Source organism: Aethina tumida, chromosome 6 (genome assembly GCF_024364675.1).
Source record: "Aethina tumida isolate Nest 87 chromosome 6, icAetTumi1.1, whole genome shotgun sequence".
NCBI lineage: Eukaryota > Metazoa > Arthropoda > Insecta > Coleoptera > Nitidulidae > Aethina > Aethina tumida.
This window is the reverse complement of record NC_065440.1, coordinates 19,247,496-19,270,144: the sequence shown is the minus strand read 5'-3', so window position 1 is coordinate 19,270,144 and position 22,649 is coordinate 19,247,496. Positions and strand designations below refer to the sequence as shown.

General features: G+C 35.4%; 12 protein-coding genes across 14 annotated transcripts; 6 read left to right on the top strand and 6 right to left on the bottom strand.

The window, feature by feature from the left end:
* Positions 1-286: 286 nt before the first annotated feature.
* LOC109600185 (elongator complex protein 5) lies at positions 287-1,462 on the bottom strand. Its single transcript, XM_020016276.2, has 3 exons — positions 1,282-1,462; positions 903-1,223; positions 287-850 (listed from the first exon to the last, which is right to left on the bottom strand). The coding sequence occupies exons 1-3, from the start codon at positions 1,334-1,336 to the stop codon at positions 411-413; spliced, it is 816 nt and encodes a 271-aa protein (XP_019871835.2). The 5' UTR covers positions 1,337-1,462; the 3' UTR covers positions 287-410.
* A 177-nt stretch (positions 1,463-1,639) lies between these two features.
* Positions 1,640-3,753, top strand: LOC109600136 (ciliogenesis-associated TTC17-interacting protein). Its single transcript, XM_049968995.1, has 5 exons — positions 1,640-1,980; positions 2,211-2,902; positions 3,137-3,260; positions 3,312-3,472; positions 3,523-3,753. The coding sequence occupies exons 1-5, from the start codon at positions 1,722-1,724 to the stop codon at positions 3,742-3,744; spliced, it is 1,458 nt and encodes a 485-aa protein (XP_049824952.1). The 5' UTR covers positions 1,640-1,721; the 3' UTR covers positions 3,745-3,753.
* LOC109600184 (vacuolar protein sorting-associated protein 41 homolog) lies at positions 2,006-7,011 on the bottom strand. The gene is made up of 12 exons (XM_020016274.2): positions 6,907-7,011; positions 6,725-6,853; positions 6,190-6,671; positions 5,986-6,140; positions 5,506-5,830; positions 5,237-5,449; positions 4,906-5,181; positions 4,663-4,849; positions 4,144-4,608; positions 3,941-4,085; positions 3,760-3,891; positions 2,006-2,175 (listed from the first exon to the last, which is right to left on the bottom strand). The coding sequence occupies exons 1-11, from the start codon at positions 6,925-6,927 to the stop codon at positions 3,776-3,778; spliced, it is 2,514 nt and encodes an 837-aa protein (XP_019871833.1). The 5' UTR covers positions 6,928-7,011; the 3' UTR covers positions 2,006-2,175; positions 3,760-3,775.
* Positions 7,012-7,248: 237 nt separating this feature from the next.
* LOC109600170 (structure-specific endonuclease subunit slx1) lies at positions 7,249-8,292 on the top strand. The gene is made up of 4 exons (XM_020016259.2): positions 7,249-7,460; positions 7,516-7,567; positions 7,621-7,806; positions 7,860-8,292. The coding sequence occupies exons 1-4, from the start codon at positions 7,282-7,284 to the stop codon at positions 8,223-8,225; spliced, it is 783 nt and encodes a 260-aa protein (XP_019871818.1). The 5' UTR covers positions 7,249-7,281; the 3' UTR covers positions 8,226-8,292.
* A 132-nt stretch (positions 8,293-8,424) lies between these two features.
* Positions 8,425-8,994, top strand: LOC109600172 (uncharacterized). Its single transcript, XM_020016260.2, has 2 exons — positions 8,425-8,671; positions 8,725-8,994. Exons 1-2 carry the CDS (start codon positions 8,526-8,528, stop codon positions 8,888-8,890), a joined length of 312 nt encoding a protein of 103 aa, XP_019871819.1. The 5' UTR covers positions 8,425-8,525; the 3' UTR covers positions 8,891-8,994.
* A 40-nt stretch (positions 8,995-9,034) lies between these two features.
* Positions 9,035-9,837, bottom strand: LOC109600169 (mediator of RNA polymerase II transcription subunit 31-B). Its single transcript, XM_020016258.2, has 3 exons — positions 9,625-9,837; positions 9,470-9,577; positions 9,035-9,418 (listed from the first exon to the last, which is right to left on the bottom strand). Exons 1-3 carry the CDS (start codon positions 9,644-9,646, stop codon positions 9,096-9,098), a joined length of 453 nt encoding a protein of 150 aa, XP_019871817.1. The 5' UTR covers positions 9,647-9,837; the 3' UTR covers positions 9,035-9,095.
* A 180-nt stretch (positions 9,838-10,017) lies between these two features.
* LOC109600196 (ubiquitin-conjugating enzyme E2 L3) lies at positions 10,018-11,370 on the top strand. Its single transcript, XM_020016304.2, has 4 exons — positions 10,018-10,272; positions 10,570-10,665; positions 10,722-10,908; positions 10,966-11,370. The coding sequence occupies exons 1-4, from the start codon at positions 10,246-10,248 to the stop codon at positions 11,118-11,120; spliced, it is 465 nt and encodes a 154-aa protein (XP_019871863.1). The 5' UTR covers positions 10,018-10,245; the 3' UTR covers positions 11,121-11,370.
* Positions 11,371-11,538: 168 nt separating this feature from the next.
* On the bottom strand, positions 11,539-13,092 carry LOC109600194 (2-(3-amino-3-carboxypropyl)histidine synthase subunit 2). Its single transcript, XM_020016301.2, has 4 exons — positions 12,859-13,092; positions 12,697-12,809; positions 12,311-12,645; positions 11,539-12,260 (listed from the first exon to the last, which is right to left on the bottom strand). Exons 1-4 carry the CDS (start codon positions 13,006-13,008, stop codon positions 11,572-11,574), a joined length of 1,287 nt encoding a protein of 428 aa, XP_019871860.1. The 5' UTR covers positions 13,009-13,092; the 3' UTR covers positions 11,539-11,571.
* A 6-nt stretch (positions 13,093-13,098) lies between these two features.
* On the top strand, positions 13,099-14,100 carry LOC109600195 (cytochrome c oxidase assembly factor 7 homolog). The gene is made up of 3 exons (XM_020016302.2): positions 13,099-13,259; positions 13,312-13,595; positions 13,653-14,100. The coding sequence occupies exons 1-3, from the start codon at positions 13,160-13,162 to the stop codon at positions 14,001-14,003; spliced, it is 735 nt and encodes a 244-aa protein (XP_019871861.1). The 5' UTR covers positions 13,099-13,159; the 3' UTR covers positions 14,004-14,100.
* A 984-nt stretch (positions 14,101-15,084) lies between these two features.
* On the top strand, positions 15,085-19,358 carry LOC109600163 (protein Fer3-like). Of its 3 annotated transcripts, none has more exons than XM_049968456.1 (4): positions 15,085-15,309; positions 15,360-15,453; positions 15,571-15,761; positions 19,121-19,358. In XM_049968456.1, exons 1-4 carry the CDS (start codon positions 15,262-15,264, stop codon positions 19,286-19,288), a joined length of 501 nt encoding a protein of 166 aa, XP_049824413.1. In that variant the 5' UTR covers positions 15,085-15,261; the 3' UTR covers positions 19,289-19,358. The 3 variants fall into 3 exon arrangements, with proteins under 3 accessions (XP_049824413.1, XP_019871810.1, XP_049824412.1); XM_020016251.2 differs by having other exon boundaries at positions 15,360-15,495; XM_049968455.1 differs by having other exon boundaries at positions 15,360-15,761.
* Positions 19,359-19,456: 98 nt separating this feature from the next.
* On the bottom strand, positions 19,457-20,442 carry LOC109600162 (proteasome subunit beta type-3). The gene is made up of 3 exons (XM_020016250.2): positions 20,322-20,442; positions 19,618-20,183; positions 19,457-19,561 (listed from the first exon to the last, which is right to left on the bottom strand). Exons 1-3 carry the CDS (start codon positions 20,322-20,324, stop codon positions 19,513-19,515), a joined length of 618 nt encoding a protein of 205 aa, XP_019871809.1. The 5' UTR covers positions 20,325-20,442; the 3' UTR covers positions 19,457-19,512.
* A 274-nt stretch (positions 20,443-20,716) lies between these two features.
* LOC109603252 (replication factor C subunit 2) lies at positions 20,717-22,298 on the bottom strand. The gene is made up of 6 exons (XM_020019730.2): positions 21,998-22,298; positions 21,834-21,945; positions 21,567-21,775; positions 21,321-21,516; positions 21,060-21,269; positions 20,717-21,008 (listed from the first exon to the last, which is right to left on the bottom strand). Exons 1-6 carry the CDS (start codon positions 22,078-22,080, stop codon positions 20,784-20,786), a joined length of 1,035 nt encoding a protein of 344 aa, XP_019875289.1. The 5' UTR covers positions 22,081-22,298; the 3' UTR covers positions 20,717-20,783.
* Positions 22,299-22,649: the final 351 nt, after the last annotated feature.

The following is a 22,649-nucleotide window of genomic DNA, read 5'->3' as shown; positions in this document are numbered from 1 at the left end:
TTACAATTTTCTCTCAACAATGGCATAAAATTACAAAATTAAAACACACAACACATTCTTGGCAAATTAATATATTTGTTAACAGTTCAACAATATGTTTTGTGATAAAAAATATAAACAACTTTGTCTTTATATAAGCCTAAACATAAATAATGCCCTAAAAGCGCCTAGTTAAGCTCAAATATCCAAAGCAATGTCGGGACTTTCCACGTCCCAATCACCAATCTCTTCAAACACCCTCTCTTGACAATAACATGCAATTTGAGGTAATAAATAAATCATCACATCCCTGGCAAATTAATGTATTTATTTCTTAACAATTCAACAACATCTTTATAATAAAAAATATAAACAACTTTCTTATTAAATAAGCCTAAACATGAAAAAGCGCAGGAAGCGCCCAATTAATCTCATATATCCAAGTCATCGTCGGGATCTTCCTCGTCCCAATCATCGATCTCTTCCATGGTATAGGTAATTTTACCTTCACCTTTGGGTAAATAGGGCAGCACAACTTGTTCCTTACTCTCCTTTTCCGCCTCCGTCAAACCAATTCTGAACGTGGCCAGTTTCTCGGGCTCCACCGAATTCGCCACCGCCTGTTCCACCACCTCCGCTTCCGGCCTCTCGATTTTAAACGTGTTTAGCACGTCGTTTTCGATATTGTACTCCTCCACCTGCGTCACCATTTTGCCGCCCGTCTTTTTGTATCTGTATTTAATTCGGCGCCTGTCTGTGAACACTTTTGGTTTGACTCTTATGCTTAAGGTGCACAGGTGTTCGAATATGCTCCTGGATTGTTTTTCGACCAACAGGTCGTTGTGTAAAAGTGTAATTATCTGTTGCACACCTAAAAACGTTCAACATTAATGAAGTTATTGAATATGTGGGAGAAAAAAGACCTTTATCCTGGATTAGTCCATTTAAAAATCTGATTATGTGGCTCAACCCAAAGAGGTGGCTTGCGTGTGCAATTGAATCGATAATAAATACGTCGTCTTCCTTAACATCCTTGTTCATGTCTTCTAAAGTGATGTTCGGCTGTTTTGTCCAGTTTAGTTGGTTACTGACAACATCATAGAAAGTTATATTGTTTTGCTTGTACTGTGTGTGAGTCCTCTGGAAGATTCCTTCGCAAACCACGAAATGTAAACGAGCGGCACGTTTAGATTGTCTTTTTACCACATATTCAAATAAATCTTTGCCCTTTTCCACTAATGAATCTAAAATATGTATCGTTTTAAGAATTTAACGTCTTTGTGACTTTCTTAACCAGTTTACCTTCGATTAGGATGAATTTTGTATAAGGCAGTGTCGTTAAATATGTGTTTAACATTTTATAATACTTAATTATGGAAATTTATGAAAAAGTCACGTTGAAACAGTTTGGTTATATTGTTTTGACAGGTCACACATAAACAAACCACCTCTTGTCAATTTCTTTGTTGTACATAATAAATTTTATTGACATATTTAAGTATTTTTTACTGTTAACAAGCAATTTTTCAAATGTAAACCCGTTTTTTGAATATTAAATTTATAATATTTTTATAATTTCCGTTAGATAGCACTGGCTCCATCTCTCCATAAGAAGCCACACTATAAATTTTAAGAAAACAATATTCAGATCAAAGACATCGATACATCAATTTAAATTTGACAAGTTCCCCTTTAATTCTACAGTCAAAATCTGCCACACACACACACACACACACAATAAAATGGATACTTCAGAGTTAGAGGACTTCCAGGACCAAATCCTACGGTACCTCCGTAATACCCACTACAATGATGTGGAGGAGGGAGGCCCGTTGCCGCATATCCCCTCCTCACTCAGCTTCATCCAACGTCTGATCGAAGACTTGTTTAAACGCGTCGGAAAACATTCCGCATGGCGTGAACGTTATAAACAGCTGCGAAAAGAACACAACCAGGATGTGTTGTTTGATATTATGCAGTTTGTGGAGGACTACTGCATGGGTAAGGGCTCAAATAAGGCACGCAATTAAATTTTTGGGACGTTTACTTATTAGTAGCGGTAACAAAAAATAAAATCAACATATATTATCACTTTACGCTTCGTATTTACATTAATTGTTGATAATAAACACAAACATACAAGCTATAAAGACAAATCACTTCTGGTGGTGTCCAGTAAGGCTCTTTTATTTACACCTGAAACAAAACATTAACGTAAATTATTTAAACAGACGAAGAAATTGTGAATAAAATAACATTCCCGGAGAACCTCGTAATATCCTCTTTGGACAACGTATTAGTCTCAAAAGAGTCGTTGAATCCAGTGGGAGGAATGAGCATAAACGTGCAGTGGGTCGAGGGCAAATCACCCCGCAACCCAATCAAAGACTGCGACGCTTTCGACAAGGACCTGATGGAGCGTTGCCGACAAATCAAGGAGTACATAGCAAAAGTGGAGGCGGAATCGATGTCCGACCACGAGAAACACCTGGCCAAACAGGTGGACGACCTGGAGGCGGCACTGCTTGAACGTATGCACAACCAACAGCACAAGTTTCTCGTGCATGTGTCGTCCCGTTTCTACTGCGGCCACGAGGGCGGCTCCGAAGTCACCTCGTGGGTGGACCGCGACTTCCACACCGTCGAGGAGAAGCGAAAGGAGTACGAGGTGAAAGAGGGCAGGACCGATACAAAAACTCTGTATGTTGGGCTGCAAAAGGACAAGTACTACTGGCGGCACACCTCCACAACCGAAGACGAGAACGTGGACGACAGGCAGTATTACAGTACTGTCAAGATGCAGAATTACGTTTCGGAGGGCGCCAATTTGGTCTTGATGAGGTATTTGGTTGTAGCCCGACACCTGGGCCCTTTTGAACTGGCCGCCATGTATATAAACGGAGAGCTTTGTCGAAATATCTACGTAAGTAATTATTGTGAGATTTTACTACTGGACAATAGAGGTCGCTTCTTAAAAATTTAGTATTTTTTTAATTTTATAGAAATTAATGAATTTTTCGGAATAAAAAGTATACTAAATGTTGACCAATGGCAAAGGCCACTTTTATGCAGAGTTTCATAAAAATTTAGTTAATGGTTTTCACATGATGCGCGTACATATGGGAAATCCTTTGATTAAAATCTTGAAATTATTCAGGAATCAAGAGGACCACGTGTAATCTATCTGCACGGTAAACGAATGGAGGCTTATAAAATATACCGAACTATAATCGAAAGTTGTGGTCTGTCACATCGCATCAGCACTATATTTACCACTCATGGTACCAAATCAAATTATGTTTGTGTATAAATGTTAATATTAATCGTTTTAGGACGAATTATATCGCAAGAATGGGAAGGGTCAAAGTACGTTCTGAACATAAACCCCAAACTTGTTTTGGACTCAAAATTGCTACCAAAATTTGAAATGATCCCTTTGGAAACAACGTGGATGGACGACTTGGAATTGTTTTCAAAATACGCCGATTATAAAGTACCAAAAGCACAATCCTCTGCCAATTTAATTAATTTTTTTAATTATAGACAGAGGCTGAACTAAAACTGAAAACATACATGTCAGACCATCCGGAAATCAAGGCAATTATTGCCGACTACATGCAACACGTGCTGCTTCTGAAACCGTCAAAAGTCGTGGAGTTCAGCTGCGAGTATTTCAAAAAACTGGCACCAGTTAACGAGTACCACCACACGACCGCCTTCCAGGACGACGACAACGACGACATAAACTTCTACCGAACATTATAAACGAATAAAACCTACTTTTTAAAAACAAAATTTAATCCTGAACGAGCGGATGACAGATCCCACAAACCAGCGTGTTCTCTGGTAAGCATCCCTGGTGGAACGCGTGTCTGCAGTTGAAAACCTGCACATCTTTCAGTCTTGACGGATCTGCAACAGACCATAGTGAAGATTTGCTAAAACTGGAGTCATTAACAACCTTTTTCGATGAGTTGTCGGTGACAGGCACCGCACACCAACTCCTCATTCACACACAGACCTTTCTGTTGCGTGTGCACCAGCTTCTTCTGCAAATTAAAATAGTCAGCCACCAGGATTTTCTTGCAGCCATCTTGGACGGAAACCTACGGTTTTACCAAAGTTTTAATCACATAAATAGTGGCAAATGCAAAGTTAATTCACCTGGAGGTTGTACTGATTGAGCATCGTTACCAAGGAGCTTTTCAGGCCTGGGATTTCCATCCCTTGTCCGATTTTTTCGACCAGAACGGTCGGATCCACATACGTCCCGATGCTTTTGAGTAAAAACGTTATAAATTCCGGTTTATCGAGGCAATGGTTGATCAAATCGTCCCACAGGTCAGGATCGTCGTGCTCTTGACAAAATGAGATGGCGTGTTGCATGTCTTTCAATTCGTTTATGATCAGATCCAGGGCTTCTTTCGTGTCGCCGATACGGCCCAAAAGGTACACCATTTCAGGATAGTACTTTTCTTTCATGCAAATATCTAGGGCTTCTTGGATTGGATAGTAGTTGGACTTTTTTAAAAAGGGTAAGAGTTTCTCGCGGTCGAAAATAGCGTACAAACGTACCAGTTCTTTGTGATATTTCCCTTTGACGTTTTTTCTATCGTATGCGTCCAAAAACTGCAAAAAAGCCAATTATATTGATTGTTAAATGTGGATTTATTAAGAATTTACTCTGTACAAATGTAGTTGATTGTGCTTGAGCTTTTCTACGATTGTGTCGGTGGAAATTGTATCTTTCTCCAACAACAAAGCTATTGCCTTTTTGTAATCAAGATCCATGAGTTCAGTCAACATGTCTTGTATCACACTGTAAAGTTTATGCTTCTGGATCAACGTAAAAACATCCTTGTGCTTCAACCTACATAAACATGGAGTTAAAACGTTATATATTAGATAAATTATGTTATTTCCTACTTTAAGTACATGGAGAGACTTTTGTCGTAACGTTTTTCGTAACTGTATAAAATGGCTAGCGCCTCTAAATAAACAACATTGTTCGTGTCGCAGTGCATTAAATGTTCCAATAAGGCGTTAATAACAGCACAAATATTGTACAAAGAAGGACTCCACTCCTTCACCAAGTGCAAGAAACCTTTACAATCAAGTTTCAAGTACTCATATAAAATCATTTCATAAATATGTGGGTTTAATTTCGACTCAACAGTTCTTGGAATGTACGGACTGACTGCCCTGCAATGAAAAATATTTTTAACACAATTTACAACGTTTTTATAAGCGTTTGCACCTTAATTGATGAACGCTAGCGAATTTATAGATTTGATCCTCCCACAATGAGGGATTCTTGCCGAAAATTTTCAGTCCCAGGCGTCCAGCGTTGTCGTACATGCCCCTACTAAGCAAGTGATCGAGAAAATCTACGCCTACAGATTGTACAGTGTATCTGTGTATGTCCTTTGAGTCGTTGTGGACAAAAATGTCCAACGCCTCCTCATATTTACTACAAAAAATCATTTATCAGTAAATGCGGTATTTTAGATTCAATAATTCTATCACTTGTGTTGTATGAACCACTGAATCCTGTCATCTAAGTCATAAGGACTGGCAATGACGACGTCCTTAGGTGCTACTATAAAAAAACGATTCTCCTCCACAAGTACATCCAAATGATAATCGTTTACGCTGTACTCCTCGTAACCTCTCAACGACAACGAATCTGTACAAATATCAGTGTAATCGTTGTCTCTGTATTCGACGATGTACAATTGCGGCCTCAACGACTTTTGATTTTCATCCAACTCCTTTGGGAAACCCAACAAGACTAACTGATGGTCCAGAGGAGCAATACCGCTAATATAGAACTCCGTTTGAAACGTAGAAACTAAAATGATATGGTTAATTTGATAAACACGCTTCAATTTTTCGGAATAAAAGGTATTCTAAATGTTAACTTATCATATAAGTTACAATTATGCCAATTTTCATTTTCAATTAATCAAATAGAACTTGTGTGATACGCGTACAAATCAGTTTTACCTGGATCCACAAGATATTCAGGTAGATCTCTATTCGCCAATTCAACATTGCTCCTTTTCCTAATAACGCACACCCTCACAGTATCCACCCAGCCAATCAGAAGCGTTCTCGAATCCGCCCAACGCAAATTGCACCGGAACTTATCCAACGGCAAACTGCAACAATTTCGACTAACAAAATGAATCAAACAATCAATAAGCATACCCGGAATTGTCGTCCCATTTAATTAATCCCAGCGAACATCTGGCAGTCATGTCGTAGACTCGAACGCCGATGTTGCTGGACCAGGCGAGGAAATTCTCCCCCCATGCCAAACTCCTCACCAGCCCCTCGCTCTCACACAAAACGGTCGGCCTCAAACTCCCCAAGAACGATCTCTCGTACAACGTGAGTTTGTCGTCGCCAGTTATGAACCTTCTGTTTGAACTGTGCTTAAAATAATTCGGATCGAGAGCGACCGTTTTGACCAGTCGACCTAAGTTTAACGCTACGTTATGTTCTTTTGAAAACAGCTCATGTATGAACACTTTTCCATCATCCGAACAGGTGGCTATGAACTCGCCACTGAAGTCTATGGATATTTGGTTGATTGAGACGGTGTGTGAGCGCAAATCTACGCCTTCTATGCTGTTACCTTGGTGGTCGAGGATGTGAATGGCGCCCCAGTGCGACCCCAAACAAATAAACTACAATGGTCTAATAAGAACAATATGAATATGATGTGGGTGGAACATGTTACCTTGGAGTGTACGGCTATGCATGTCGCCGATGTTTTCAACAAGATACTTTGTAAATCGTTCGAGAGGCGCACGTATTTTAATTTTGGTTCGATATCCTCCTCGGAACTTTCAGTGTCGCTTACACAGTCCTTAAACAACACAAGTTATGGGAGGCTTTTTGAAGTGGTTTTATAATGCTTACGTTTAAATTAGAGTCTGACATGGTGGCAAATTATATTGGTAAAATAACATTTTATGGGGGATGATTTGTGTATAAATGGACTTTTCTTAAAATCTGACAACTACTGTCGCCAACTTATTTGCGCCCCGTCCTTAGACAAAAGTGTACAGACTGCAAAATTCAACAAATCAACAAAAATGATTATTATAACAAATCTTAACTGGAAACGTATCCTTATTTTTTGTTTTACACTTTAATATTCAATTTTCAATTTCTAACTAACAAAAACAAGACGAATAACTATATGTTTAATTCTTATGCTATCGCATAAGTTGGCAACACTTTTAATCAAATTTGAATAGGACCCTAACCTAAATAAATAAAAATAAATAAATAATGGAAGATATTCACACAATTGAACAATTTTACGGCGTTTACTTGTTGTACTGTAGAAATCCAAAATATTTGGGTCGCACATACATTGGTTACACCGTCGACCCCAATCGACGAATAAAACAACACAACAAAGGTAAAAAATTTGGTGGAGCCTGGAAAACAAGCAACAGAGGCCCTTGGTACAAATAAACAATAAGCTTTTGACGTGTTTAAATTAATTTAAACCATGTTTAGGGATATGGTGATGATAATTCATGGTTTTCCCAATGACATTGCTGCACTAAGAGTATGAACGAAACCACCTAACAAACTTCAGGCATTCATAAAGTTTTGTTGCAGTTTGAGTGGGCCTGGCAACACCCGCAAGATTCCCGACGACTTAAACACGTCCCCAAAAAGCGGAATAATGAGAAAATGTTCGATTTTTGCCTCAGAGTTCTGTCAGAGATGTTAAGAACTGGCCCCTGGCACAGACTGCCTTTGACCATCAGATGGTTGAACCAAGAATATGCTAAGGACTTCCCTGTAATGTTACTTAATTAAACCTTTAACCAAATATATTATTTGTTCTGTTTTAGGCAAACAAACTTCCTCCAATGCACATGCCTATCTGTTACGGCTCTGTTGTAAGCAAAAAACTTAAGTCAACATCATCACAAGAAACTATAGAAGACACAAACACATTCTGTTATATTTGTAATGATTTTATACGAGAAAAACCGATACGCTGCCTTAATAAAACCTGCAGCATGTCCTCACATATTATTTGTTTGTCTCGGCTCTTTTTAGAGCCAGGTGAATTTGTACCTATTGAAGGAAAATGTCCAAAATGTTCGGAATTATATTTATGGGGCGACCTAGTTCGGAAATACAAGGGCTGCTATAACGATGGCTTCACAATAAATACGGACGCGGAGCTATTTTACGACTCGGACAATGACTGATAGTATTTATTCTAATTTAATTATTTTGTAACATTATTGCTGGCTTAATAAATGATTGTTTGATGAATTTGTTTTTGAGTTTTACTGGTCACAGGAAATGTAAATGTGGCTCAAACGTTTGACCTACAAAATTTTATAACTGTACTTTGGCTGTTTAACATTCACACCTGAAAACGCTAAATTATGGACGTATAAACGCCGTAGCCACTTTTGTATGCTATAAAATCAAGTGGTTCGACCTATTTTGGTATTATTTCATCGATTATTAGCGATTGAATAACACGAATATTGTGATACGAAATGAGGGCGGTTTTTAAAGTCGTTTTGGTGTGTTTGTTTGTGGTACTGGTTTTGAGTTGTTGTGAGGGTAAAAAGAAAAAGGGCAAGAAGAACTCCAAGCAGATGATTTTGAGACAAAAGGAAACAAATCCCATAAATTTCATCAGGTGCGTTGTATGTTACAACTAACTGCAAGATATAATTTAATTATTGTTGATAGATTAGCGGTGATGAGATTGGTTTACGGAATCGCGACGAGGATAGGTTTCGGTGAACAAATTTCTGAGGCGTTAAACGGTGCTTTCGTACCACCAGGGGTCGATGATTACGAAGACTTTGGTGGAGCAGATGGATTTTTCGACCGAGACGATGATTATGATTATTAAGATGTACAAAATAATGAAAAATTCTAGTCAAAAAATGGTCTGCACTCAATCACATCATCATCATAAATTATTCTATTTATTAAAGTATTTATTTTATTCCTTAATTGAGTTATTTTTCCTTCCACTTCACTTTAAAAAATCATATCTTTGCAAATAAATATAATTTATTATAAAAAAATAACAGTAAAACTAAACTAAATCTTAACTAAGACATTTTTAAACCATTATTAGTGTTTCCAGTGTTGTTTATATTTTGCTCTGAACTTCCATTGGTGGCTGGTGTAGTTAACAACCTACTTCTCCTCCTAGTGTAATGCTGCCACAACAAAATCTGTTGGTCATCAATAAATTTACTGCATTGAGCGTTCACCAGTTCCCTCCTGAAGTGTTCATATTGCAACAAATCCAAAAAATACAAACACATCGGGTACTTTAAATATTTGGCGTATTCAGGTTCCTTCCAATAAAGCAAATACTTCAGATAATTGATAAACGTTGAATCTTTAAAATAGCCACGCTGTGCTAAAACTGAAAACAAACAATAAAAATAAAAACATTCATTATTTGAGGTTAACTTACAGTTTAAATAGTTGGGATTTCCCAAGCACTGAACGAATTCCAGTTCAACTTGAAAACGCAGTTTCTGTTGGTCCTCGGTTTCGGGAACGCCTGAAACATAATTCCAGCCTAAATTTAAACGTGCAAATCTGTTTGTTTACGTATCAAACGCTCACCTTTTCCACCGACAGTTGCCATTTTGTTTGTGTGACGGATTGATTTAGATTTTGTTTATATTTGACTATCGGAGTTGTTTTGATTTTCAGAACTGTTATCGTTTGTCGCTCCCATCATTCCCATTTATACTTAGTTATATACCTGGGTAATCTCAGGATTTAGGGAAAGTAACAACATGAGTACAAATGAAATTTATATTGATTTATTTTAAATTAAATTATTACTAATCCAATTATTAATAAATCCAAGTTAAACAAAAATAAAGTTGGACAACATGAATAAATCAATTTATATTTTAAATATAAGACTCCCCTCTTAATAAAAAGATATCTTTATTAAAATAAACTAATAATAGACGGCGACCGCGAATGTTGGCAATCGTGCGTGTCAGTGTCAAGAATAAATTTTCGACGGACGGAAGTACAATGGACGGATTCTAGAACAGCCTTATTTTCGGTGCCGTTTTGCGGATTTGGATTCACGTTCGAAATTCGGTCCGGCCCCAAAAACATAAACCACCACTTCTGCTTTTTCACCCCTTCCCGACGTTTTGGTGTTTTTTCGGTTCAGTTCGTTACGAAACCGATTTCGTTTCGCGTTTTCACTTATGACTTTGTAACATGGCGGCGACGAGGAGATTGCAAAAAGTAAGTTTTTCTGGTGCAAACGGTCTATAGGGAAGTGTTTAATTCCTGTTAGTGGATAGGGGGTTTATGGGTGATGTGACGATCGATTTCGTTTCGGCACTTTTGTTCGCCGGTTTCAAGGTTAACTGTCAGGTTTTGTCCTCGGTTTTGGTACGCTTTGTATCGCACCAAACAAGGTCAATTCCCAAAATATAAACACTAACTTACAAATACGAACGTCGATGATTAATCCTTGAGTTTAATCAGATAACAAAAGTAATAAACGTTTATTTTATTAGTAAACATTACTGTTCATAGGAACTGGGTGATATAAGGACATCGGGCCTTAAATCCTTTCGGGACATCCAAGTTGATGAGACCAACATTTTAACATGGCAAGGGTTGATTGTGCCAGTAAGAAAAACACAAATAATAACACCTTACATAGTAATAATTGTGAGTAATTTTAGGACAACCCACCATATAACAAAGGAGCCTTCAAGATCGAGATCAACTTCCCGGCCGAGTATCCGTTCAAACCGCCGAAAATCAATTTCAAAACGAAAATCTACCATCCGAACATCGACGAGAAGGGACAAGTGTGTTTACCGATAATCAGCGCTGAAAATTGGAAACCAGCCACCAAAACAGATCAAGGTAATTATCAAATATGTATGCGGTATATTGCAAATTAATTGGATTCGATTTTTTTAGTGATCCAAGCGTTGGTGGCCTTAGTAAACGATCCGGAGCCGGAACATCCCTTGCGGGCGGACGTCGCCGAAGAGTTCCTCAAAGATAAGAAGAAGTTTACGAAAAACGCGGAAGAATACACGAAAAAGCACAGTGAAAAGAGACCAGCGGATTAAACAATAAAACAGACTGTTGATTTTATAGTTTAATTTATATAATTATCGCATTTGATTTGGAAAAATTATTTTTGACACTTTTGCAAATACAAGGTTAACCGGTATCATGTGAAATTATTGTTCAGTTTATTATTTAATATTATGTGTTTGGTTGTTGTTGAACCGGTGCATTAAGTTTATTCGAATTTCAGGCTAATTGTACTGTTTATATGATAGGTTTTCATTAAAGTATTTATAAAAAGCCATAAAAGATTTTATTCACCCTCTCGAATATTGTTATCATCTTGCTTTTTAATTGTATAATTGCCTAAACCTGTGATAAACACCATGTGATTGTTTAAATTAAATAATTTGCACTGTTGATAGCTTTTTAGAGTAACTAAACAATACTGTATGTGGCTCACAAGAAAACAAACAATAACATGTAAAACAACTTTATTGTGTAAATAAATTAAACTTGTTCATTATTATAACCCCCCGCTATTCCTCTTCGTCCTTCTTCTGCCAATTTAACTTCAGTTTGCCCCAAGTTTTGTTCCAAACCTCTCCAAGTTCTATTTTGTAAAAACCCTGCCCCATATTCTACAACACTTCCTTCTTTCTTCACTATTGCCGAATTTTCCTCCAGTTTCTCATCGTCCGTTCTGTTACTTCTCAAATTACCAGTTAATAAACTAACGTCTTCGTTCAAATCTACCTTCAGATTATCCAAATCTGAGGCGTTAATAAACGAGTTGTAGTCGTACGAAAAGTTCACGTCCTTTGCGTTTGAATTTAAGGCGATTTCTACGTCAAAAGGAGTTACTAAAGGTTTATAATAATCTCTGCTTTCATAAATCTCATTCATGGCGCACGTTATGATGACGTACACATCCATTTCTGGGAAGTTTGCAAGCTTTGCCACTGTTGGTTTACCCACACTTATCAAGTAGTATTTTTTGTTGCTAAGTGTTAGCAGCTTTTTCATTCTCTCTATCACCTTTAAATAGTTTTTAACTGCTAGTGTTCCTATGACTATTCCAACTGTTTTACTGTCTTTGATTTTTTCCGTTAGGAAATATCGGCGCTTTAGGATCTTTGAGTCAGTTTTATATAATGTAAGTTTCTTAGTCTTTGGGTTGTAATAGTTTAAAGTTTTTGCTGAAATAATAAAATGTTATGTTTGTTACTAATAAATTGGCAAAACTTACATTGTGAAGTTAGAGAAATGTTCAAAACTTTTCTATCATTCTCTCCTAGGTAAATTACATCTTGGTTTTTCACATCAAACTCTTCATCAATTCTTTTAATCTTCCCATTAAAACTAATATCTTTAATATGATGAATATAAGGAGTGTCTACTAAAAGCACTGCTTCCTCTGTAAAATTATCTACAGCTTTATGAAAAATGTCAAGGTTTAAGTTGTGTTTCTCATAAACATTCAAGGATGGAATGTTTGCTGAAGTTTTGGAAAAGCATATTGGTCCATAGTGAATTATAGCGTCCGCATTTATATGAGCAGCAGCTACATAATCTATACAACAACTGAAAAAATAAATTTTAATCAATTTGCTTATATAATAGATTGTTTACAACCTTTCGTAAGCAGTATCTCCTAAAATATAAACAGTTTGGCCTAAAATTTCTTGCAATTTCAATGCGACTTCGCTGGAATCAGGCAACAGAAAATCCGGGAATTGTAAACAAACCTAAACAATAACGATTTATTAAGAATTTAATAAAAGAAACTGCCCACACCTTTTTGAAATTGTTCTCTTTGATCCATTGCGAACATTTGTTGATTTCATACACGTTTTCCAGTTCGGTTTCATCGGTTTGCACCAAATCCGTATTTAATTCAACCGATTTTTCTAAACTGACCGATTCATGCGTTGAAAATTGCTTCATTTTATTCCACGTTCTGGATTCAAAACAACACCTGAGGTTACATTTAAACGTCAAAATTAGTTAGGATTCACCGTAGTTCAAACGCGGTAGTCACAGTTAGTAACCTAACCTCTTTTGGAAAGTGACATAACCTGTCAAATGTACGACGAAAATGTCGTACAATTTCAAATCGGAGAGTGAAGTAAAGGACTATGTAAAAAACCTAGGAATCGAGTACCGGTTCGGGTGTTACAGTGAAAAAAACCCCGAAGGTATTACCCCACAAAAGTGACGACAGCACCATAACCTTTAAAATTTTTGTAGTATGTCACCTGTTGGCTGATTTCCTCGAGTCAATCAAGAAGGACTACGAGAAGGCGGCGAAAGTGTATCGCAACAACTGCGATGAATTCCATTACGCGAAAAGCTGTCTTAAATTCGGCACGTATTCGTTGTTGGGCAAGGGACTGCCCAAGTCAGACTTCACATCTGCATATAATTATTTCGAGAAGGGCTGCAACTTGAACGACCCCGAATCATGCCTTAATCAAGGATTGTTACTGGTCACTAATAACAACGACAAAGGTGTCAACCAGGATATACTCAAAGTAAACTACACTTGTTTAAAATGAAGACACTATTGGTGAAAACTGTTGTTTTTCTAGGGTATGTCTCTGCTGGAAAAGGCGTGTTCAGCAAAGAACGCAAACGCCTGCTACTATCTATCAGGCATGTACATTGCGGGGGTCAAAAACAGACAGGAAAAAGAGAAAGACAAACCAAAGCCCGAATATTTGGTACCAAAGAATATGCAAAAGGCATTTATATACGCGATGGACGGTTGCAATTTGGGAAACATGTACAGTTGTGCGAACCTCAGTCAGATGTACGCTAAAGGTGACGGCGTCGAGAAAAGCAAGGAGCTGGCCGAACGGTATAAGCTGCTAGCATTGGAGATGCAGAAGGAAATAGAGAGCAATAAAACGTTAACGTTCCAAGAAGGTCTCAAGTCCTAGTCCCAGATTTTACACATATATACATATATATAGTCAGTTGTCTGTTTTATATTGTTTTTACTCTAGGTGGTTACAATAAATTAATAGTTACTAAAAACATGCGTTTTATTTAATAAAAATTATATATACACCATTCCAAACTTACACAAAAGGACAAATATGGACACACTTGTTGATTGTGACAGATGATAGGGGGGTGAAATATATATTAAAAGAGGGGTGGTTGTTTTGACAAGGCTTGTTATAAGAATATTAGTTTTAACACGTGCGCCCACTACAAAAGAGGGTCTTTAATCCGCAACTAATTTTGACTCCCGCCGTTGAAAATCCGATTAATTAAGCAGCAAATAGTGTTGAAAATTGGTTACATTATTACGATTTATTTTTTGTATTGTGTTATTAAAGTGATTGATACCCCAGATTATTTCTTTCGTAAAATTAATGTATTAAAATTTACCTAAAATATGACATTTTAATGTAAACAATTATATTTATTATATAAACTTCAAATAATAATTAACACAATTAAATATACATATGTGTTTCCTGAGCAAAAGTTGATCAAACAATCCACTATCTACTGTTGACTGTAAACATTTAAATTCTATCAATTAAAATGTTGAATATTTAATGGCATTTCTATCAAATTATTCAGTTTTAGTTGCAATTCCTTTAACCTAAACCCAGTGAGTTGACTTATGAACATTTAATTAAAATATGATCCCCAACATATGATCGAAACTCCGCATCTAATTGAGAGGGTGTTATGCCACATTCAGCCACTATCTCTAATTGTATTACACGCTTTCTCGCCCTTAATTCAGTGACAAAAACCTCCCCTTTATTAAAATTATCCCGGATATTAAGCATGAATCTGCACGTGTACTATTTATATATTAGTTTTATATAACGTTTTTATTAAAAAATGCGTTTCTGGAAAACATGAATTTAATTAATAACTCCCGGTTGTTGCGAACATGCGGTGCCAAAAGTCAATATCCACCCTTCAGGCCATAGTAAACCCTAATATACTATACGATAGAGGATAAAGATCAACGAGGGTGTCGCAACATGCCTTCCATATCCAATTGGTCTGAATTTTGACTCCACCCCCTCCAACCAATAAGATTGAAGTAATATCAACCCCTAGTTAAAAATTTTGTACGCGTACAATACAGTGTGTTGTGAAATACCGTGTGTGCAAGTCGTGCACGTCTATCGTGTGGGTTTTGGTGATACTTTATCTTGGTGGTGAATTATGAAAATGTCGTTTTCAAGTGACCACGGACCTTGGGACACGACAAACGTATGTTAATTTTCTATTAATTTACCGTAATACAAATGGCTTTTGTTTAGGGTGGAGAATTCCCCAATTACCCCGGAGAATTGAACGGCTACTCGACACTTTGGGACCCACACCACTGTCCGTTGGGCCAGAATCCAGCTCTAAGTGGGTACCCAGATATATTAACAGCCTTTAACTCCGACCTAGGTATCATTTCAATCCCCCTGTTCCTCCAACAATCTATGGCATTCAAATCTGTACGGTTGTCGTTTCTATTTGCAGTGTGGCCGCGACAACAATGTGGTGGCTTGGTGCCCGGCAGATTGGGAAGAAACGGGACGCCGTCCGGGGGACAGAGCCAGAAGAAGCCGCGGAGGAGGGTGGCAACGATTGCACAAAGGAGGGCGGCGAATATTCGTGAAAGGAGGCGGATGTTCAACTTGAACGAGGCGTTTGATAAGTTGAGGAGAAAGGTAAGCAAAACTTGTAACTAGTCATTAATAATTCCTACAATTAAAAAAACCCAAAATTATATTCGTCTTTATGATAAATCAACGGAAATAGAAAATAAATATATTCTATTCCCGCTTGTTTCTGCATTTCGTGCGTCATCAGATAGGACATAATTCAAAATTGTATCTCTGCAGTAGAGGTACAATTTTGAAAATCCTATGACAAGCCTTACAATTTAAAAATACAATTTGGGGTTAGTTTATTAGTAGGTGAGCTTGTCGCTGCATTTACGGCGAAAACTATTCAATTTATTAGAATCAATTTAATAAAGAATTAATCCTCGCTGAGTAAATGCAGCCCTACACTAAGATACAATTTACTAAAATCTAAATACACTATTATCTGTAAATAAATTAAAAATATTAATTATTACAAATTCCTACAAATAAAAAAGTATTAATTATTATAAATTCCTACAAATAAAAAAATAATTAAAAAATGAACAAAAAGGAAATTTGTTGGCCAATAATTTGACGAACAAAAAGGAAATTTGTTGGCCAATAATATGACGAACAAAAAGGGAATTTGTTGGTCAATAATATGACGAACAAAAAGGAAATTTGTTGGTCAATAATATGACGAACAGAAGGGAATTTGTTGGTCAATAATATGACGTACAAAAAGGAAATTTGTTGGTCAATAATATGACGAACAAAAAGGGAATTTGTTGGTCAATAATATGACGAACAAAAAGGGAATTTGTAGGCCAGGGATTTTGTTCAATAAATGTGATGAAAATAAAACAAACTAAACTTTCTTTTAATTATTTAAGCTGAAAGAGAGGGCCTTATTAGTTTTATTTAAAAGATATATAAATGAATACAATATTCCTAAAAATCAAACGAAGGAAAGATTTAACACAACTGTATATGAGTATAGGAAAGCGATTAAAAATAAATCAATTAAAAATTTCCTCTAATTTATTTGAGCTGAAAAGAATGTCTGATTAGATTGGATAAAGAAAATAAAAATAAACCATTCCTGAAAATCGTAAAAGATACATTTCTTACATTTTTAAAAACAAATTTATATATAAATCAAAACATGATGATGCAAGAAGATATGTAATTAAAATCAATATGTTCAAAAACTTACTTTGCGTTGCCAGTTGCCAGGTTAACTAGTCTCGTTCTGGACCTACCTGAAATTAATCAAAAACTTTCAATTAATATTATTGTTTTATCGATAATTAAATTTATGATTTATTACCTTTAATGCCCTTTCCCTGTTGCCTTATCGTCTTTCCAATGGTTGGTTGGATCATCATGGCCCAGATGTGAGCAGGTCTTGACGATCAACGAAGAAATTAACAAAAAATCTTTTCTCAATGTTTTAACCAGAGAAAGAACTGCATTGCATGCATTTATTCTTATGAACTAATCCATGCAAAGTTTTATGCATGCATTCATTCTTAACTGATGGATACTTTACTTAATCCAAGTAAAGTCTATTTATTCTCGTCATTTTATCAATTAAAACATGCATTTATTCTTATAAACTAATCCATGCAAAGTTTCATGCAAGCATTTATTCGTAACTCTACTTAATCCAAGTAAAGTGTATTTATTCTTGTCATTTTGTCATTTAAAACATGCATTTATTCTTATAAACTAATCCATGCAAAGTTTTATGCATGCATTCATTCTTAACTGATGGATACTTTACTTAATCCAAGTAAAGTCTATTTATTCTCGTCATTTTATCAATTAAAACATGCATTTATTCTTATAAACTAATCCATGCAAAGTTTCATGCAAGCTTTTATTCGTAACTCTACTTAATCCAAGTAAAGTGTATTTATTCTTATCATTTTGTCATGTAAAACATGCATTTATTCTTATAAACTAATCCATGCAAAGTTTCATGCAAGCATTTATTCGTAACTCTACTTAATCCAAGTAAAGTGTATTTATTCTTGTCATTTTGTCATTTAAAACATGCATTTATTCTTATAAACTAATCCATGCAAAGTTTCATGCAAGCATTTATTCGTAACTCTACTTAATCCAAGTAAAGTGTATTTATTCTTGTCATTTTATCATTTAAAGCATGCATTTATTCTTATAAACTAATCCACGCAAAGTTTCATGCATGCATTTATTCGTAACTCATGTATACTCACTCTACTTAATCCAAGTAAAGTTGATTTATTTATTTACTGCATGCTTTTATTCTTATGAACTAATATCCATGCAACCATTCAATTGTTTTTTCAATAGTTAAAACATTGAGAATTGATTGTTTATTTATATTATTAGCAACTTCTGTAATTATAAAAACATACTATTAACTAGTTACTCTATATCTTATTCTTAATTATGGTGTGGGTCTGTTTGAATTATTTTCTTAATTGTTAAACGTTTACTTCTCAATAATTTTAATTGAAATTAATGTAAATTATTTTAATATTTTAATTATTACCGACATTAAAAAAAATATTTATCGTGATTATTGTACTTAAGTTTCAATAGAATTAACTAAATTTATATTTCTAGGTATGAAATGGTATAAAATATGATTGCAATAAAAGAACAACATTAATGTGCCGTTCAAATAAAATAATCGAATAACTTAACGTAAACAATTGATTTGTAACAAAAAGGCACCTACCTTGCAATCCATGGTTGTATCCAGTATATCCAATAGGGCACTAATCACAACACTAATCAAACACACGAGTCACCACACTAAACCGAACTGCACCACCGAATTAACTTTGAGGGTTTGGTGGCGCGGACCACCACCCCGGACCACGCGACCGATCGATACGACGATCGATAACAGACTGACTGGTGGTATGACGCGGCGTCGCATGGCGGCTAATGGCGGCAAATGGCGGCGACTCACCCCTTGCGTCTGATTGGTCGACGTCGAGTTTTTTTTAATTGCGTGTGTTTCGAGAACATTCTCAACTTAATTGAAATTTTTCCTTTGCAATATTTGAATTTTAGACAAATATCACCTTCTGTTTTATGAAAAATAATTGAATTTTAGACAAATATCACCTATTATTTTATTATAAACGATTGTTTATATGTTATTATAATCATTATAATTAATAGAGTCATTTTAATTGAAAGTAAATAATAATAAATAAATAAAATACAATAATTTGAGCAATAAAAATAATATTCAAAGTTTATTATAAAAATACATAAATATTATTTATTATGAAACAATATTTGTTCATTAAAAATTAGATAATTTAATTTAAATACATTTTACATTACACATTGTTTTTTAATTAATAATTGGAAATTATGTTTACTAATTCAGACTTTTATATACATTTTTAATTTAAATTTAACATTTTTTTCAGGTTCCAACTTTTGCGTACGAAAAGCGATTATCCAGAATCGAAACTCTTCGCCTGGCAATTACTTACATAAGTTTCATGTCTGAATTGTTGCATGGACATCCAAACGATCACAAAACATCCGACGTTTATCCTCAACGCGAGTACATTCCCTATGGACTCCTCAGTTAATTTATTAATAGTAAAACTCGATGTATTTTGAACTATTTATTGTCATTTGTTATTCTGTGATATTTTATTTATAAAACCAGTCTTCCAGTTTAATATGTAGTAAATAAAAGCCTAAGATAAAACCAGTTGTCTTATTTCATTTTATAGGAGGTGTAAACAAAAACCCAGTCGTTTTATTATACATTTTAATACAATAAAAAAATAGTACTTAAATTAAACTTAAATTAATCCTGGCGTGTCTTCAATTCCCTTACTGTAACCTTGTCCTTTTCACTGCAACAAAAACACGCAATGAGTATAAACAATTAAGCATGTCCGAAACCACTTACATGATGTAAACAGTTGCACCCCAACCAGAAATGGCATCACGATCGAACGCATTGATCAAAGCCTGTGAGGTGGTCTCAAAGAGGTCATCAGGCGACAAGTTGGGCTCCCACAAAGCTTCACACATACCATAGAGCTGTGCAGAGGCTGTGCCACCTACTACAAAATCATCAGGCTGATTGGGACACCCGATCAGGTCCATGTTGCATATAAACGGTTCGAACGTGTTAGGATCGAGGCCGGCGATCAGGGGCTCGACGAAGAAGGGGCCGAAACGCTTTTCATACAGCATGTTCGAGAGCATGGCACTGAACACTTTCGGTGACATTGTTCTGCCCTCCTTCAATTCGTAGAGGTTCTTGCGGAAGCGCAGCTTCTCCATCACGGTCTGCGTGTCGGTGGCGAGGCCTGGTAGGCCGACGTACAATCGGGGGCCCATTTCGAAGATCTTTTTGAAGTTGGTCGATATCGTTTGGGCCTGGATGCCGAAACGTTTGTCCGCCGCTATCGACACGCAGTTGTCCCCCTTCATTGCTATCAGGGCGCCCCCATTGTACGACAAAATCGACTGGAATAAGTAATATTCGTTGCTTTTATAAACCGCTTTGTCATATACATAACCTTAATATTTTTATTATGTTTATAAATGAAAGTATACGATAGTTTTAAAAATTAGTAGGGTGATTTTATATTTAACAACACTCACCATTGTTTAAATACGTTTAAACTAAAACTGTTGGAATTATTTCAAACGAACACAACTTGCAAAAATTGTTGACTTGTAAATGTCAAATTTTGAAGTACTTTCATAATATGGCAGATGGCGCAGCCGACAATATATAACTTTTTTTAAAAAGTAGTTCAGTCTGATTTTATAAATTCAAAGACGAAATTACAAAAAATATATAAACTTTGAAAAATCCCTATTAGTTTTTCAATTCTTTATGTCAATGGAAAGGAACTACTGTACTTAATACTTCTACTCATTATCATCTTGTTGGATACTTTCCCAGAATAATTAATAAAATTAATGCGTGTATTTTTTTAGTAATATCACTTGATTTAATTTCATCAAAATTATTTAATGCATTAAAAATGAGATTAAAAAGACAATAAAGGTACAATTTAATTAAACAATAGTATAAACAATAAATGGTACTAGAAATAATTATTTATCCAGTAATCCAGCAGAAGCAATGCAAAGCCTCGCCAATAATCCGGATAGTTGTATCAAAGTGCCCATGCCATCAACAACTTTAATATGAGTGACTCCAATTTCTTTAATAAACTTGAGCTTCAAAGGTTCATCCATGTCTAAATTTTTGCACACCTTAAATATGTTTTTTATTATGTCCTCGGCGGCGTATCCTAAATTCCACAAGTGCTCAATAATCTAAAACAACGAATATTAAGAATAATCAACAACTAAAGTAAACTTGGGTACCTTGTAAGCCTTTCGAAGTTCTCCATAGATGCAGTGGTTGAGCATTTCCTTGACCAAAAGTGGGTGCGGTTCGTCGCATACTTTAAAAACATTTTCCTGATTAACGACGCCAAAACCGTTACAAGTCGACTGCAGATTGTTCAATGCTTGTCTCATGTCGCCTTGCGCCGAAAACACGATCGCCTCCAAGCCATCTGTAGTATAATTAATCTAAAATTTAAATGTTGTAAATTGAATTTAAGTAAATCATGCTTTAAATACATTTTCTTGTTTGGCAATTGTTACTATACGAGCCAAAACTTGTTCATCAGTAAGTTTGGAGTATCTTAAAATGGCACATCGGGATTGTATTGGTTCTATTACTTTTTCACTGTAGTTGCACGCCAACGCAAATCTTGTGGTGTTGCTGTAAATCTCCATGATTCTTCTTAAAGCTTGCTGTGCACCATCAGTCATACTAAAATAAATATTTTAATTATAAATGAATTAACATTTACTGACGCAAACCTGTCGACTTCGTCGAGTATTATAATTTTGTGGCGTCCAGGAGGTAGTGTGACTTTTTGTTGAGCAAAAGTTTTGACTTTGTTACGAATCACATCAATACCCCTTTCATTTGAGGCATTCAATTCAAGTACGGCATCTTTAAATGCATCACCCAGTAAAATACGAGCCAAACATAATATCGTAGTTGTTTTTCCCACACCAGGAGGCCCCTAAAACACCATAAAATGCTTTTGATTAATGGTAAACATTCAGTGGTCGTGTACATACTGCTATGATAATGTTGGGGACGTTTCCTTGTTTGGAGAAGATCTCCAGACGTTGTAACGTGTCCACATTGCCTACAATTTCGTCAAACTTTTGAGGACGATACTTTTCTATCCTAAAATCTAATATATTTTTTTCTCATTATTAATTGTGAAGAGAATTTTTACCATGGAACGTTCGTGTTGTGTTTTTTGTACGTGGAAGCTTTCTTGGAGGTCTGAGGAACAACGTCCACATCCATTTCATCCATTTTTATTTGAAAACACTTGGAAAATTATTGGATAACAAGAATTAAGAGAGAGATTTTCCCTCCAATTGGAAACAAATATATAACCGTTTAAAGGTTAGAATACTAAAAATCCGCTGATGCTAGAATTTGTTAAAACTGTTAATTTATTAAATATCATATGTCAAGAGCATTGCAAAATTATTTAAATTTAATGGTATAATTTTGAAAATAGTGTGCTGTGTTTTATTTAAATCTTTGTATAAATTTGTCTACACATGAAACGTCTAGAGCCATAACCTTAAATTTTTAAAAAGTAGATAAGTTTTAAATTTTTTTAGGCATAAATTGACCAATTTATACAATATTACTTTACACAATTGTATTTAAAAGGCACAATTATACATTAAAAACAATATTAACAGAAATTTATTAAAATTAATCAACGTAATTCGTGGTTGGTTGTCTATACATTAAAAACCACTATTTGATTGTTGCCAAAATACAGTGACTTTTTATAGGATTTAAAGTATATTGTTATAAAAGAGAATTATTGCAATATTATTTGAACAATAAATATTTAGAGCCTTTTG